The sequence below is a fragment of the Ammodytes marinus genome (genome assembly GCF_949987685.1).
Source record: "Ammodytes marinus genome assembly, chromosome: 5".
Classification (NCBI taxonomy): domain Eukaryota; kingdom Metazoa; phylum Chordata; class Actinopteri; order Uranoscopiformes; family Ammodytidae; genus Ammodytes; species Ammodytes marinus.
Window position 1 is genome coordinate 17,697,142 of NC_137234.1, and position 17,838 is coordinate 17,714,979.

At 43.4% G+C, this 17,838-nt stretch overlaps 1 protein-coding gene across 1 annotated transcript; it reads left to right on the top strand.

The window, feature by feature from the left end:
* The first annotated feature begins 1,562 nt into the window (after positions 1-1,562).
* elapor2a (endosome-lysosome associated apoptosis and autophagy regulator family member 2a) lies at positions 1,563-17,594 on the top strand. Its single transcript, XM_080028564.1, has 22 exons — positions 1,563-1,759; positions 3,206-3,326; positions 5,029-5,218; positions 5,311-5,458; positions 6,381-6,470; positions 7,186-7,291; positions 7,414-7,566; positions 11,289-11,377; positions 11,470-11,650; positions 11,736-11,864; positions 12,529-12,619; positions 12,727-12,829; positions 12,917-13,054; positions 14,047-14,310; positions 14,433-14,606; positions 14,712-14,898; positions 15,118-15,214; positions 15,306-15,407; positions 15,501-15,627; positions 16,226-16,404; positions 16,853-17,021; positions 17,135-17,594. The coding sequence occupies exons 1-22, from the start codon at positions 1,664-1,666 to the stop codon at positions 17,201-17,203; spliced, it is 3,003 nt and encodes a 1,000-aa protein (XP_079884690.1). The 5' UTR covers positions 1,563-1,663; the 3' UTR covers positions 17,204-17,594.
* The last annotated feature ends 244 nt before the right edge of the window (positions 17,595-17,838 follow it).

Genomic DNA, 17,838 nt, shown 5'->3' on the forward strand with positions numbered 1-17,838 from the left:
CAAATCTCGTATGAACACACAGAGCTCTCTGTCTCTCAGTGCAGCTTTGTGTTGTGACAGTAACACACCCTGACAAATTGAACCAAGGTGTGATTATGAAACATGCATGAGCTCTTTTGTCCGAGGATGTAAACAGAGATAGAGTTTGCGCTCACTATTTATAGAAGGACCATATAGTTTCTATGGTATTAAATAAATGGCACATGATAACTTTTGTAATGTTATGTGATACAGCAGGGAGGGACCTTGTTGGAAAGACAATACTAGGTGATATTTAACCTATGTGACAGCACCTTGAATGGAGTGAGCTAGCGGATAATGGTCCTTTCAAAAGGTCCCTTATTGTACTCCCTATCACTGGATGTAAAGAAGACATTGATGCAGCAAGCTTAAAATTGATTGATTGTACCAAGGAAGTCTCAATAGAAAGGGCCTTATATTCTGGAGCTTCACAGTTGCTAATTTTTTTATAGTAACACTATTCTCATGTTGCCTTATTTAACTCTGTATATGATACACGATTCATTATTAGTACAGCTGTAATTGTGTTCATTTTAACAAAGTAGGCTACCGTGGTAGCTATACAGCATAAGGCATAACACTGGCCTCTCTTAAACTAGGCCTACAGTTTATAACTTCTCCATAACAGACTGAGACACCAGTTAGGCCTACCAGATCAGCAGGCAATTAAAGTTGGGCAAGGCAATCCAAAATCCAAATCTGAGTGTTCTCGTTACAGGCAGATAAATAATAGGCTATGAGGCAGCCGTATGCCATCCATCCTACAGTAGCAGAGTAGCCTAATGATGAACCGTTGCAGAGCTTGGCTTCCCTCTGGCGGCCAGTGATATGGACTACAGCGGTTAGGATTTAAGAAACACTATACCTACAGCCTAAAACCGAGGATCATTTAAAAGGGACAAAATGCAGCATAGTCGTTTTGAAAGGTAGGCCTATATTCCAACTGCGACATGAGCCCCTAAATCTTCAACAGTGACCTCTGACGTCATTAGCCTACTCTCCTTAATAAAAATAGGCCTATACTACATATATTTCACGTTAGCTAAATACATCTTACAATTCATATTGTGCATCATTTTCTTTTATTGTTGTGTCATTGCCACAATATAAATTTTCTTTTCTCTATGTGACGTCACAGGAGCGTCAGAGCCGGTGGTTAAAGGCGCACACGGGCACCAGGCACAACTGCGTCAAGTTAGCACAAATAAATAACACATTATTATTTTGCCTTCAAATTAAAATAACAAAATTATCTTTATTAATTGAATGCATGTATGTTCTCGCAACATTAACGCTGGGGTACACGATAATACAAATAAATAATAATAATTGGACAATACCAGCATGAAAAATAAAACTGGTGACCGATCATTCCCTCCTACTTGCTCATACAAGCACCGCGAGTCTTACACTGAAAGAATTACCGGATGTAGTCTTCCACTATGCCCAACTTGATCGCGTTGAGCACAGTGTGAGGATAATCGCAGGTGGTGAGGGCTACAATCTGCCGACAAGAGGCGACAGCAAGCAGGTGCCGATTTGCATCAGATAAAACATTCATCTTCCTCGTGTTTATGGAACAATTATCTCTTGTTCAAGATCGAGGTTTTTGTTGGTTTTATTGTCCACTCGATGATCCACAATGCGCTCCATGGCTTGTGTCGTCGCCAGTTGCGCTCTCATCCTATGCGCTCTCCAGCTGATGGACGGGGCCAAAGGACAGCGGCAGTGTAGTGAGGTGAGAGATGATACGCTCGACCCAAGAAACGTTCTAACCATTTAAACTTCTATTGCTAGAGCCTTCCAGCAGGGATGGCAATTAGACACACGCACTGACTGATTGGGCTGCCATGGCTGCGCACGCTGACAGCCAGTTGGTTAATCCAGTGATACCACATCAAGTACGATTAGGCTACAGAATGATGACATATTTCCGGGTAGATTTATGATGTTTAAATTGCCCCCCATTCGCAGCATGATGGTTAAAACCAAAACGCACTTTATTTAAGTTTGACTCGGTGGAGCATGTATTTCTTATGAGGTCTGGGATATGTTGAACTTCACTACTCAGTGCTGATGTCCTAGCAGGCACTGTTATCAGTTTCCTGCATGGACTGGCCTTTCCTTCCCCCCCATGCTCTGGCTCAGCTCAACACGTCCTCAGTCCAGACTGGCAGCACAGTCACACAGTCCCAAAGATAGAGGAGCAGGCATTCCTCTTAAATTATTGGCTCAATCTGTGTTTTCACACACCGGCAAGCAGATTACTGGAGCTACCCAGAAGTTATAGACTTAGCCTATATGGTGCTAAATGATTGTGCTGGCTTTGGCTCTTTGCTGAGATGACAATGTTTTAAATCGGTGCAATGTCTTGGTTTTAAATCTCATTAAAATGCATCCTGAATTGTGGTGCTTGATGATGAGTAGGCCTAATGACAGTGTGCCATGACAAAAATATAATGAGGGGTTTAGTGCACAGACTTCAGAGTACAGTTATTGCCTTAGTACAGTTGTACTTGTCTTGAATCTCAGCAGCTCAGTTTGAACTACAATTATGCTGCATTCTGTCTCTTTTCCCCTCGTCCTTTGAGTGACTGGTGATATTTGTGACTTGAGTGAGACCCACAGACAGCAGACCTCATGTAAACATTATGTAAACTGTCAGACAACATAGGCCACCCTCCTCTGTGGAATGAACGCTGTGGAGGAGCTCTGTGGAGGCCAGAACACCAAGCTAATGGCTTTAAAACTACAATATGTATTCCTCTATGAATGTACAAAAACAAAAGGCAGCTGGTAAAAGGCCTGTTTCACCAGCAGCCCTCTGTTGCCATTGCCACTGTTCCAATCGCCATGGAGATGGTATGTGGTGTATCCAGGGCAGAGGAGTGGTTGTGGCTTGGAGAGATAACCCCGTAACAGGCGGTCAGGCACGTTTTGTACGCCAGAGCAGCTGGATATGGAAGTGAATTTCTGTGTTGTTGCTCATGCATTAGCGCCTTCCATTTAGTCTGCTCTGTTTTGCAATATGAACTGACTCAGGGGTCTGACTTGGGTGGAGTCTTTTTGTGGTGTGATGTTTAATGACTTGTCCCTGGCCTAAATTTGCTCATTGTTTGGGTCCGAGCCTTTGGTGGCCACTGCTTTCTCATGCATATGCTTTATGTGTGTGTTTGATTTGAAGACGGACTACTACTACGAGTACACAGAGTGTGACAGCACAGGATCACGGTGGAGAGTTGCCATACCGCAGAACCCCGGCTCCTGCACTGTACTACCAGACCCAGTACGCGGCAAAGAGTGCAGTAAGTCTGTGTGTGTGTGTGTGTGTGTGTGTGTGTCTGTGTGTGTGTCAGTGCGTTAGAGAGTGATAGTTGATGTGTATATCTCACCGTCTTATCAGTATCCTGGAATTCCCACCACTTCAACCCGACTGAGCCACTTTGGATATCCTCCAACTAACCTCAGAGCAAAACATGGTCACATACTTGCTCTCTGCTGACGTACTTCACAAGCCACATTTACGGGCCATGTTGTAACAGCAGTAATTGTTAGCGTTTGATATGAGGTGCAGTGCCGGATATCCTCATGTTCACAGATGATGGTGTTGAAACACCAACATCTGTGACCAAGAGGAAATCTATCAGGATAGAGGTTTTTTTCAGTAAGTAAACTGTTAGAATTAAAAGACAATATGTTTCACAGAGTTGGCGTTTTTTCTGTGTGGAGACACATTTGGTCAAGGGTCAGTGGAGGAAAATATTAGAGTGTTGTTGTCAGTACTAATGTTTTGCCAGATATGCCAAGTAAAAGGTCATAATGGGGGTGGAAACAGACATGGCCATTGTGGTAAAAAGTGCCTTTTTACCATGGAACCAGGAAGACTGATTGGAATAGTGTTTAAAGGTAAACCAGTGTTCTACAAGGTGGCCATACCAGTTTTCCTTTTTCTCTTTTAGAAAAATCCCTAGAAACATGTTTGCGCTGCTATGTTGCAACACCACTTTACTAAAGGCTGATATGAGATTATCACTGGTCACATTTCTGAGTAAGAGTATTGTGCAGTCGCCTTTCTGTGGCCAGGTAGTGTTTTCAAAAACATGAATGACAAACAACGGAGACTATTCTCTTTATAATGATAGATCATCAGGAACTCTTTGGAGGTTAAACCCCTTTTTGAACTGATTTTTATACTTTTTTGTTTCCTTCTTCCTGTTCAGCTTTTTTTTTTTTTACAAAATTCTATGGAAGAATAATGTGCACCTGTTTCCTCATTGCTATTGTACATTGGTTATCTGATATGATGATGCAGTCCATTGAACCATATCGCAACGCAAGAGGCCCGGTTAATCGACTTATAGTCACCATGGAAATTACTCAGCAAGCTATCCTTAAATCAAGTCACATCTACAAGCACTTCCTGTTGTGCACACACACACACACACACACACACACACACACACACACACACACACACACACACACACACACACACACACACACACACACACACACACACACACACACACACACACACACACACACACACACACACACACACACACACACACACACACACACACACACACACACACACACACACACACACACACTGTCCTCTAATAGTCTGTACATCAACACTAGGGTTTTGCAGTGGTTGCTTTGAAGCATAAAGAGGCATCACAATAGCATTTGACCATATCAGGTATGAGGAAAAAGCAGACACCTTCAAGCATTGACAGGTGCAGAAAGTGCGACGGCTCAGTGGGGGAGAAAAGTGTAGAGAGACAGATCCAGACAAAGTGTCTACCAGGATATAAGGATTAGGGTCCCTGACAACTTGGGCTACATGATACTGAATGCAGCAGTATTCAGTATCGTCCCCCTCCATGTGATTTTATATGTTGTATGTTTTAATTTTTACAACAGAATGTGAATAGATAAAGTTGCAGGCATCTAGTTTACTTCTTCCTTCAATCCCTTCCTCCCTCTCTCTGTGTCCTCCAGCCTTCTCGTGTAAGGCTGGTGAGTTCCTGGAGATGTCGGCTCAGGATTGTATCCAGTGTGCGTCAGGAAGCTACTCCCTCGGCAGCGGCGTCCGTTTCGACCAATGGGATTCCATGCCTGCTGGATTCAGTAGCCTGGCAACCTCCCAGGAAAATGGCCCCCGCGGAGATGACAGGCTCACGTGCAATAGGTATACGGGAGTAAGACACAAGAAAAAAAAAATTTGAAGGTTGAATTGCAAGCGTCAATGTACATTTTGTATGTTTTTCTCTCCCCTTGTAGTTCTTCCTGGGTGCCTCAGGGAAACTACATTGAGTCCAACAGGGATGAATGCACGGTCTCTCTCATCTATGCTGTCCATCTGAAGAAACAGGGCTCTGTCAGCTTTGAGTACCAGTATCCAGACAACAATCTTGTGGTTGAATTCTTTGTGAGTCTGAAGATGTTGTGTTTGTGTACGGCAGTGTTTTCTTTTGTCAAATCTCAAGCAAATCATTCACCATGAAAGCCTCAAAATGTAATGAGCACAATGCTAACATTATTGCTAATATGGAAAAATACTACGTCTTATCAGAACATGCTCCTAATCGTCATCATTACAATTAAGTGCACGAATCAGACAATATACTAGCCTATATACCGGTATGTGTCACACAATTGATGCTATATATCTGAGGCTAAATAAGAACACTCAAAAACATGTTTGGGGAGTTACTTTGTAAAAATACCTGAGCTTCCTCAGTGAAAACAACAGCTTTTCTATTGTCTGTTGTGAGCCAACATTTTTCTCACACGACGACTGTTAGTCGGCTAAATACTTTTTCATAGCAGGAAAACCAATACGGTTGTTTAGGGCTGCATTCCATGTATGTGTACCAGTTCCAGGGCCATAGTATTGAGCATGCTTACTGACTTGTCTCAAGGTTATCAGCTGCATCGTGATTTTGCTGCTATGAAAATTCTAATAATGAGTATTTTAATTAGTGCTTAATGGGAGGCAGGTGTGCTGGACAGATCTATAGTAAACTGAGGACAGTTTTGTTTTCCATTATAAAATAAAATTTAGTATTTTAAGGTAATCACTTAATAATAATAATAATTATGAACTTGATTTGTAGAGCACCGTTCATACAAGAAATGCAGTTCAAAGTGCTTGCAATTATAAAACGAGGGTCGTAAAAACACTACCGTTTTTTTTCAAAGGTCCTGCTAGAATCAACAAAAACAAAACGTTCCTTGTAACTAATCTACATATGTTGTAACTTATACCAGTGCATGTGTTTAATAAAATATTGTAGTTGTGAAAAAGTAAACTGAAAGCTGTTTGACAGTTGTAATTTGTGTGTGCTTAGATCCAGAATGACCAGTGTCAGGAGATGGATCCGTCTGCTGATACAAAGTGGCTCAAGCTCACCAATCATGGCGATTGGGCAACCCATACAGTAAGTGTTTCATGCCGTGAGAGGAACAATAGCCACGGATGACAGATGTTTGGCAACTGGCCTCGGTATTCCAAATAAGTGTTTTCAATTCAGAATGAGCAGCAAGACATGGGTGGAAACAAGCAGGAAGTCTAATAGTACAGAGAGAGAGACAGAGAGACTTATTGTTGCTTCCAGTATTTTTCCTTTCACTCTGTCAAATGAGTGTCTGTGAGAATACAATTTCAGTCCCTGCAACGTGGGTTAAAAATGGCAATTAGCTGTATTGTTGGGAGCAGTGTTAATAGCATATGTTGATCTTCTATTGTATAATGTAAGATTCATTTTAATGACGTTTATCAGATGGGTCTGCATAGGAAGCATACTTAATGCCAGCATAGCTTAATGTCAGTTTTATTGAGATGCTTTATACACAGACAGAGAACACTGTGATTAAGTTTGATAACATATGCACCTTGAAAATATTAATTACATTCTTTGAAGTTGGTTATATTAATTATGTCGTATGAGATTGCTCTACCATGCATTAAAGGCAGTACCACTGACTGACTTATTTTCAGCTGTAGGCTATTTTTCTAATTTATATGCAGAGAAGGCTCGGGTGTAGCATTTTAGCTTATCTCCTTAATTCAGGGTTGTTTTTCTGCAAAGTGCTTCACGGGCCGTGTTAATGCCACAGCTGCACTGATTATAAATGGAATCATTTGTATTGTAGGTGAACCTGAAATCGGGCACTAACATCCTGTACTGGAGGACAGGTGGGGTCCTGATGGGGACCAAAGGGGTGAAGCCTATTTTGCTGAAAAATGTTCAAATAGAAGGTCAGTGACACATTTCCTTCTGTTTCCCCACCCCCTTCTCACTGTAATCAATGACAACGCAATGCACACATTTTATATTTACTTTTCTTTTTATTTCTTCGTCTGTCATTTCCTTCGACCAGGAGTGGCCTACACCTCGGAGTGTTTCCGCTGTAAGCCGGGGATGTTCAGCCATGCCCCGGGCTCCTCCACATGTGTCCCCTGTCCTTGGAACACCTACTCTGGCCACGGTGCCAGCTCCTGCACGCCCTGTAACACTACCACTCATTATGCAGGTGTGAACACACTGAGACACACAGGAAAGGTTTACACATATTCAATCTTTAATCTTTGGAACAACATAACAATTACGCAGTGCTGTGTTCAGTCAGTGCAGCTTAAGTTTTTTTTACTTCCTCCTACCCCTTTTCGAGCATGTAGAAAGTGTGTCTGTTTTTTTAATTCTATTTTTTTTTTTGCATTTTGTTTGTTTTTTATTTATTCATCTATTAATATTCAAACTTGATCGGCAAGGGAGAAACAGATTTTTGACAAATTATGTAGCGAGAGAGTATGCTCTAGTTCTTTTTACAACGCTACGCTACTATATTATACTTGCATTTTACAAATTTTACAAATTTGTTTTCTAATGTGCCATTTTTGAGCATTAAATTGACAGGCTTCCTGATCCATGTTTAATAGCTCCTATTTGAGAGGCAAGGGCAGCTGTTTAAAATCAATAGAAGGTCGTAGATGTTCCAAGTTATAATAACATACATCTGGCTTACTGACGTTACAGTATTCCCCCATTTTTGATATTTTTCCTGCTCTCATGAGGTTTAAAACTAGCCTGGAAATCCAGACCCTGATATCTTGAACGATAGAGGGTCTGGCGACGATCAATAGTAATTTCCAACTCAAGGGGCGGCTCCTACTCGTGCATTTCAAATGCCACTGCACGCAGTTGGATAGCACTACAACCAATCAGAGCGATGCACAAGGCGACGTAAGCCCCTTTCGTTTAGCGAACAGCTGTTAAACTGTTAAATTAAACGTTTGCCGTTGTCGGTAGTCAAAACAGAACATTCCACTTACTTGCTAATGAAAGATTTGAGTGCCGTCTTCCAAATCGTTAAGGGTCGAGGCCAAAGCAGTCTCAAACTCACACAACATATCCGCAGCCATCTCTGATGTTTACTATCACGGCTTCGACGTCGCATGCACGTCACTGTCGTCATCCGGTTACGTCCTCCCCAGAGTACCATATAAAGGTGCGAACACACTAGGCATTTTACACGCGTAAGATTTACGTGCGTAACGCAGCTAAAATGTTGCTTGATCATTTTGTGTCAAAAATGGTTATACGCGCGTAAGGTGCCTAGTCTCCCTCCCGATATTGTATTTCCCTTATCAACCATGGCTGATCAGACCCGACACAACAGCGTGCATGTCCGCACAAAAACAACAACAACACGGCCAACAACTGTGCCAAAAGACAAACTGAACAGCACAAATAGCCTAGCATTAAAACAGCATTGCATATTCACGGCAGCTACATAACAAACACAGTTACAGCAGCATCGGTGCACGGCGGCACAACATAAAGGCAAGTAGCCAAAATTACCCTACCTGGCTGTGACAGGGGACCGTGGCTGGCGTAGATCAACACCGGTGCTTCGCTCTACTTGTCGTGAAAGTCCCGCGGACAGTCGTCATGTTTGGGTTCATAATATGAGGCGCTAGCCGTCCGCACACAACAGGGTGAGTTAACTAATGCTATACGGCGCTAACTTTGTTTATCGGCTAAAGCACAGCCGCACATTTCACTGAATTAACCAGGAAGTCCATTCTCCTGGTTTACTTTCCCCACGTGTTCTAACCCCGAGCGGCTTCATACAGCACCGGCCGCCCGCAATACATTTTTCTCCTCGGTGTCTCTCATCAGCCTCTGTGTACAGTACACTGTTCTCCGACCCTGCCAATGTATGTGACGTCGGGTCAAGCTCAACGCTGTGATTGGCCAACGCGGCTAATCGCCTCGCGTAGGAGCAACAAAAGTTCAATTTTTTGAACTCCTCGCGTAGCTATACGCGCGTAATATATACGCGCGTAAAGGTGCGAACACACTAGGCATTTTACACGTGTAAGATTTACGTGCGTAACGCAGCTAAAATGTTGCTTGATCATTTTGTGTCAAAAAAGGTTATACGCGCGTAATGTGACGAGTCTCCCTCCCGATATTGTATTTCCCTTATCAACTATGGCTGCGATCAGAACCGACCCGACACAACAGCGTGCATGGCCACACAAAAACAACAACAATACGGCCAACAACTGTGCCAAAAGACAAACTGAACAGCACAAATAGCCTAGCATTAAAACAGCATTGCATATTCACGGCAGCTACATAACAAACACAGTTACAGCAGCATCGGTGCACGGCGGCACAACATAAAGGCAAGTAGCCAAAATTACCCTACCTGGCTGTGACAGGGGACCATGACAGGGGACCGTGGCTGGCGTAGATCAACACCGGTGCTTCGTGTACTTGTCGTGAAAGTCCCGCGGACAGTCGTCATGTTTGGGTTCATAATATGAGGCGCTAGCCGCCCGCACACAACAGGGTGAGTTAACTAATGCTATACGGCGCTAACTTTGTTTATCGGCTAAAGCACAGCTACACATATTCACTGAATTAACCAGGAAGTCCATTCTCCTGGTTTACTTTCCCCACGTATAACCCCGAGCGGCTTCATACAGCACCGGCCGCCGCAATACATTTACTCCTCGGTGTCTCGCATCAGCCTCTGTGTACAGTACACTGTTCTCCGACCCTGCCAATGTATGTGACGTAGGGTCAAGCTCAACGCTGATTGGCCAACGCGGCTAATCGTCTCGCGTAGGAGCAACAAAAGTTCAATTTTTTGAACTCCTCGCGTAGCTATACGCGCGTAATATATACGCACGTAAAGCTACGCGCGTAAAAATGTTGCTTTAGCGCGAGTGAAAATGTTGCTTTAGCGCGAGTGACGCATTTACGCGCCATGTACGCGCGTAAACCAATGGTTCTCTATGGAAAAGGGGCGGGTTTCATACGCGTCTGTACGCGTGTAAAATGCCTAGTGTGTTCGCACCTTAAAGATGTTGCTTTAGCGCGAGTGAAAATGTTGCTTTAGCGCGAGTGACGCATTTACGCGCCATGTACGCGCGTAAACCAATGGTTCCCTATGGAAAAGGGGCGGATTTCATACGCGTCTGTACGCGTGTAAAGTGCCTAGTGTGTTCGCACCTTAAGGGGCTCTGGCGCGCCCGCCAGATTTCTGGCTTTCTTGATAAGCTTCAACGGAGCGTGTCCAGACCAACACGCGCAGCAAATTTAATTTGCCAGCACCTAGTGGCAGGTCTGGGAATGCCAGGCTAGTTTAAAACCTAATGAAAAGACAATTTTATTGCATTTTTCCTTCTTCTCTATTTGGCTTATCGTAAAGTCAAATCGTCACATTGGTGGGTTACAATCCCTATCATATGACCCTGTGAGTGCATTTCCTGTTTAGTAAAGTCACTGACAAGTGACTTGTGTTTTCAGGACGTATTACTTATTCAATTCTGCACACGTCATGATGCATATTGTATGACCCCCTTCACTGCTGCATGCAGTCTGTGTCATGCCAAAACGGTCTTCTTTAACAACACTATTCTTTCTGTTGCTCAGATATTTCTCATCTGTATTCACATCTTGCATCACTGTTATCTTGACTCTTCTGTATTTCACCTGAATGGTTATATATTTCATTTGGATTCTTGTGTTTTCGATGATTTGCTCCAAGTCTACTCCGCATGGTGTGATGCTTTACAGTGTTTTTGAAAGGTTATTATTTATTAAAGTGCTACAGTATTGTTGGATTCTGGGTAAATTATTGAAGGTATTCTGCAGTTGCTCTTTTTAAATGATAGTTGCTTCTTTCACCTTAGACCAATGTAGTTTTGTTTTTACTAATCATGAATGATCTTTTCCAAGCGGAGGGATCTGCTGTGTGTAAGACCAAACCTCCGTGTTCCAAGAGGGACTATTTCCAGATCCACACAGCATGTGACCCCGAAGGCAAGGTGAGAGAAAAAACGCCACACACTGAGATGACCTATTCGTTATAATTCACCGTTTCTGTTTTTCATGGCCCGCCAACTTTGTTTGATTTCAGACTCAGGTCATACATAAGTGGATTGAACCTAAGATCTGCCTGGAGGGCGTGACTGGAGCCGAGTCATTGCCTCCGAGTGGGAAACGAGAGCCCTGCCCCCCATGTAACCCTGGTTTCTATAACAATGACACGGCCACCTGCTCACCTTGCCCACCAGGGAGCTATTCTGATGGGAAGAAACGTACGGAGATTTATATTTTATTCCTCGCTGGCATTTCACTTCGTGTGGTTTCCTAATCATGTTTTTCATTGTGTTTATTCCCCAGCGTGTAAGCAGTGTCTGGCAGGCACCGAGCCCACCTTGGGTTACGAGTACAAATGGTGGAATATACTTCCTGCAAACATGAAGACCTCCTGCTTCAATGTGGGCAACTCCAAATGTGACAGTATGAATGGTGGGTGTTTTGGGGGCAGGATATATCCAGTAGTGCTCGCTCGCTGTCTCTCATTCTTGTGTTTCTCTCTTAAAGGAATCTGTCAAGATTGCTGAAAGCAAGATGAGAAGATCAATAACACTCTCAAGTCTGGATTGTGTGTATGAAATTGAAGCCAAGACACGCAAAGTTTAGCTTAGCACAAAGACTGGAAACAAGAAAAAAACAGCTTGTCTGGCTCTGTCTAGAGTTAACAAACCCAGCCAATCAACACGTATAGAGCTCACTAATTATCTGGAGTCAGCAAGTTGCCTGGCAACGTCACGTTAATATAACTCCAGGAAGTAGCTACGTTTGGCCCAGGTAGCTATTTTTGGGACAGGTAAAACCACAATGTGTTGGTTTTTACACTTCTAGGTTTCTGACATGTACCTGTTTCCACCTGTTACCATTCTTTGTGCTAAGTTAAGCCCACCGGTTGCTGATTATGGCTTGTATTAAACAGCACACGTGTGAAGGTGGTATTGATCTTCTCATCTAACATTCAACAACAAAAAGAAAGTTTCCAAAAAAGGTCGAACCATTCCTTTTAATGTAGACTGACCAGGGTTGATCCAGCTGCTGTTACTTGAATTAATGTATTTGTTGAAATTGTAGAGTTATGTAGATTTTCCTTGTCTTTTAGGCTGGGAGGTGGCAGGTGACCATATCCAGAGTGGAGCAGGAAGCTCGGATAATGATTACCTAATTCTAAACATCCACATCCCTGGTTTCAAGTATGTACAACCATGTGTTTTTTTCAGTACCTTATCAGTCTGAGCTGTCTGTTTCTTTTAATTGTGAGTGACTAAATCCACTCTACCCTCTCTACATCTGCCATCAGGCTTCCTACATCTATGTCAAGCCATTCTCCGGCTGAGTACGGTCGCATCACATTTGAATATGAAACGTCGTGCTCGGCCGACTGCGAGCTCTACTTCATGATGGTGAGAAAAGCTCCTGACAACCGTTTGCAGATACGTACACGTCATGGGTGTGGGGAATGAAGTGAACGTGTTATTTTTTTCTTAAAGGATGTGAACAGGAAGAGTACTACGGTGGTGGAGTCATGGGAGAGAACCAAACCAAGACAGTTCTACACACACGTCATGACAAAGAATGCCTCGGTCTCCTACACATGGGCTTTCCAGAGGACTAACCAGCCTGCAGATGTAAGTGCAAGTCAACATCTTTCTTTCTTACAAGTTCCCATTGTACGTACAATAGCATTCTCGATCATAAATAAAGACACATCCAACAAGCTGTGTTTCATCATGTTTTAAGAAGAATAGCTGCCAGACCGCTCTCTGCCAGTCTCTGGATATAAGGAGAATAAACACAAGCATATATTGTCTTGTCCTCTTATTGAGCAAATAGAGCCTGGGCTTTTTAGGAACTGTTGACTGTTGAAATTCATAGACATGATGCAAACTCTGAATAGCTTCCCTGTAAGATGTTACAATGAAAATCTTACAACCAAATCCATACTTTTAAATAGCCCATATCCCTGTAGTTTTTACTGCACTTCAATGTGCATACTGCATATCCTCAATGAACCTCTTCGCTAAGCTGTGGAGGGCAGATGACTGACCCAGTATTTGGTCACTTGGTCCTTTTAAAAGATGAGGAAATGTGGCCTATCATCCTGTCGTTGAACCTACACATTCATTGTCTAATTTCCAGAAACAAGAAGGTTCTGAAAAACCTCCAGACGGATTTCCAGCGCTCCTCATTCAGAAAATTCAAAATAACAACTGAGAAAGCATTTATTCTCGTAATTCCACAAACATTTCCCTCCTGTTGGATAGGAAAGATAATTCCTTAGGTGGTGTTTGTGTTAAACCACAAATCAAACAGACTTTTATCACTGTTTCTCACCTTGCAATGGACATACAATGTTTTTTGGGGTTTGGCATCCGCTCCCAATGCCTCCAAAATCACTGGCAGTGCTAGAGATGAAGCTTGAATCATTAACTTACCGTTTTTAAATCACCTGTTTTGCTGGAATGGGGGCAATTCAAGTAAGGGCTGAACAACATCTTGTGTAAAGCAAATACTGTATGTTGTGATTCACCCGTGTAATAAGGGTCTCTGGAAAAGGGTTGGGTTGTTAGCAGTCCCCTGAATTGCTGTAGTAGTTCCCATTTGTCTCTCTCTCTCTTAGGGGCGTAGGTATGTGCACGACGTGGCTCGAATCTACTCCATCTCGGTCACCAATGCTATGGATGGGGTGTCCTCTGGGTGCAGCGCCTGTGCCCTCAGCACCGAGCCCTCCAGCTCTGGGTGTGTGCCGTGCCCCCCCGGACATTACATAGACGCGCTCACCAGCCAGTGCACAGAGTGTCCACATAACACATACCTGGTCTCTCACGCCACACCAGGGCCAGACGCCTGCAAACCATGTGGACCAGCCAGTAAGAGCGACAAGGTCTGTTGGTGTTGGGGAAAGAATCAAGCTTTTCTTATCATTTAGTTTTTTGTCAGACTTTTAATTATGTTTTATTTATATATAACACAGCCAAAGCCTGACTTGTATGTTTTTTTTTACAGGACCACAGTTTATGTTACAGTGACTGTCACTTCACACACACAGAAGGCAATGCCACTCTGACCTATGACTTCAGCCTCTTTGGGTCTGTGGGATCGCTGATGAACGGCCCGAGCTTTACCTCCAAAGGAACCAAATACTTCCACCATTTCAATATCAGCCTGTGTGGAGGACAGGTGTGAAGAGATAGAAACACACACACACACAAAATACAGCCGCTTTTTTAAAATCTTCGCATGTACAAATATAATGCCATCCCTATTTGTGCTCCCTCATTTTAGCGTCAGTTTGCAGTCTGCACAGACAACGTTACTGACCTATCTATCACCGACTCCCAGAGAGAGAAAGGCGAAGGAGGGAACGCCGTCAAGACCTTCATCTGTCAGTCGACGATAATCCCGGCCAGTGGACGAGGCTTCCACACGGCACTTTCCTCGCAGTCCATTAACCTGGCTGACACATTCCTTGGTAGGTTAACACCATTGGATGCAGACTGTGGTAGCGAGGAGAGCCACATTTGGTATTTTTCAATGCTGCTGTCATTGCTTTAAAAGATGCAAGAAAATATATATATAATGACAAGAGAAGGCAGGTCTTTTAATTTGAAAATTCATGCTACGGAGGACACGCATTAACTGCACATACACATTGTAAATCAAGCTTTCTTTGTTTATTATTTATTTACAGGGGTGACAGTAGAAAACACACTTGAAGGAATAAGGGCCAGACCAGAGTTGCACCCGCCTTCCACCAAAAAAGTCCCTGATATCAACTTCTACTACAGGTGCCCTTTTTATTCCATGTATCTATTCGCTTCGAACCAAGATGCAGTGCTGTAACGCTCTATCTTGCGTTCTGTGTTTTTGTTGGTAAAGGTCCCTGGAGGCGACTTCATCTTGTGAATCAGGTCGGAGTGCGGTGGTGACACTCCGCTGTAATCCGGAGAAGGGCATTAAAGGAGATCTTGCGGTCCCCAGGTACTGCAGCTCTCTTTTTTTTGCCCATCCAATATGACATGTAACCTTTTCTGTTGTGGTGCTGAAGTGACAGCTTGTGCTTGGCCATTACAGCCAGTGCCCTGCGGGAACTTGCGATGGCTGCACCTTTCATTTCTTGTGGGAGAGCTCGGGAGCTTGTCCTACATGCACACAGAGAGACTACCATCAGATAGAGGGAGTCTGCAAAGGAGGACAGCAGGTGTGTGTGTGTGTGTGTGTGTGTGTGTGTGTGTGTGTGTGTGTGTGTGTGTGTGTGTGTGTGTGTGTGTGTGTGTGTGTGTGTGTGTGTGTGTGTGTGTGTGTGTGTGTGTGTGTGTGTGTGTGTGTGTGTGTGTGTGTGTGTGTGTGTGTGTGTGTGTGTGTGTGTGTGTGTGTGTGTGTGTGTGTGTGTGTGTGTGTGTGTGTGTGTGTGTGTGTGTGTGTGTGTGTGTGTGCACACCCAGATTTGTTTGGGGCTCTTGAGTAAAGCACATTGGATTTGTAATGAAACAATGGGCCGGATTTTCAGCTTTAAATTTGAGGCTGTCCATGCCAACATCCCACAGACTGTGTGAGAATTATAACCCGTTTTATACCCCATTTCCACCAAGCATAAAAAAGCGGAATATGGATAACAGAGTCAGCACTCTAACGGCCTTTGTTTCACTTGAGATGCAATGTACCGGAGCAAAGCCAAAACAATTAAAATCAACACACTGTGTGTGTGGACAGTTTTTATATCCAATTATCCATGTGTGTTCTGGCTCCGTTACATTCTTATCTAATGCTACAGTGTACGTGTGTATGTTCATCCTCAGGACCTGCTGTTTGTGTGGACTGAGCCCAAGCTGTGTATAGGAGGTGTGACTTTGCCCGAGAAGAGAACGTTGCCATGTGAGAGCATGGAGTTGTGGGTACGGTTCGGTGCAGGCCTGGGAGCTTTCACTGCCGTGCTGCTCGTCTCCCTCACATGCTACTTCTGGAAGAAGAACAAAAGGTACAATTCCATTTTTCTATTCCTACACATCTCCTTACTACCTGTATTCCTTCTCAACTTCATCGCTCCCCATGTCTTTTCTTGGTTCCTTATTCTCTATCTTTCCCCTCAGTCTGCCTCTTTTGTCCTTCCCGTCCCAATTTTCTTCCTTCCATTCTACCTGCCTTCCTCCTCACCGTCCTACCGTACTTATTTATGTCTTCCATCTTTTCTTTTTTCCTCCTAATCCCTGTCACCTCTTTTTTTCTGTCGTTATGTTTACCTTAGTAATTTATAATTTGTTTCCCTTCTCAAGCCATCCTTACCTATAGCTTTCTTACATTCCTCCTACCTTTTTTTATTAACTCTTTTCACACAGTTAACATCGCCATTCACACGGACAACATTATTTTTCTTCTGTATTTTTTTCCCCCGCAGTGTTGATTTTGATCACTTGTCTCCTTGCTAGGTTGGAGCACAAATACTGCCGCTTGGTGATGTCTGCCAATAAGGAGTGTGAGATGCAAGGAGCTGACAGCTGTGCCATGATGGAGGGAGAGAACGAGGGAGACATGGAGGACGAAGTTGTGTACACAAAACCTTCTCTACTTGGCAAACTCAAAGCCATAGCGTCCAAGGTAAAAATCTTGCTGTGACTGCACTTTTCTCAGTAAGAATACAATCTTACTATCTCACTAAAAGCTATTCAGACCACTGCAAAATGAATGTGTTTTTTCCTTTTGATTCTTAGGGAAATGGAGAGAACTATGAACACATGCAGCTGAACTCATCTCATTCGAAATCGTTGGTATGGAGCTAGAGACGGGGTAAAGTGAGGGGACAGATCGGACCCTCAAGAGACTTACCACTGAAGAACCCCTATAACCAACCGCCCCATTTATGAGCTTTGGTAGCTGGAATACCAGCTGTGTGAACATACACATGCAGTATATACACACACCCTTAATGCACCTGGAGCCAGGCTCAGATAAATCACATGAACAAGGTGGCCTTAAAGCTTGGTACGACAAAGCCGTCCGACTGGAAGCATAGTGCTGTGACGCAGTTGTGCGTGATGGACACTACCTGGTTAATATTCTGATTCAAACTGATGTCAGAAAGGCTGTTAGAAGAACTCAGGGTAAGACAAGGACCTATTTGAAAGATCTTCAGTCTGCGTAGCTTCTAATCCAGCCGTCAGGATCACCAAGCTGAGGGTGTGTCTCTCATCCCTTTATAGATGTAAACACAGACTGGCCAAATAAAGCCTCTATCTTCTAATCTATTTGTTCAATTGCTTAGTTGAAATTATTGTAATGAGGAGAAGTGTTCTTCTCACTAATTGAAAATGAAGATGTCATACATGATGGGGTGAGGTTGTGGTGTTGACTGTCTGTCTGTGTATGTAAAATAAATATTGATGTATTTATGTACAAATGGACCCAGTGTAATTAA

What these genes read in the sequence shown, in the direction of transcription:
- elapor2a (XM_080028564.1), top strand. Translation starts at nt 1,664, where the DNA reads ATGCGCTCCATGGCTTGTGTCGTCGCCAGTTGCGCTCTCATCCTATGC. An exon ending in AGTACGCGGCAAAGAGTGCA is followed by an intron (nt 3,327 to 5,028) that starts GTAAGTCTGTGT and finishes TGTGTCCTCCAG; the next exon opens with CCTTCTCGTGTAAGGCTGGT. An exon ending in CATGTGACCCCGAAGGCAAG is followed by an intron (nt 11,378 to 11,469) that starts GTGAGAGAAAAA and finishes GTTTGATTTCAG; the next exon opens with ACTCAGGTCATACATAAGTG.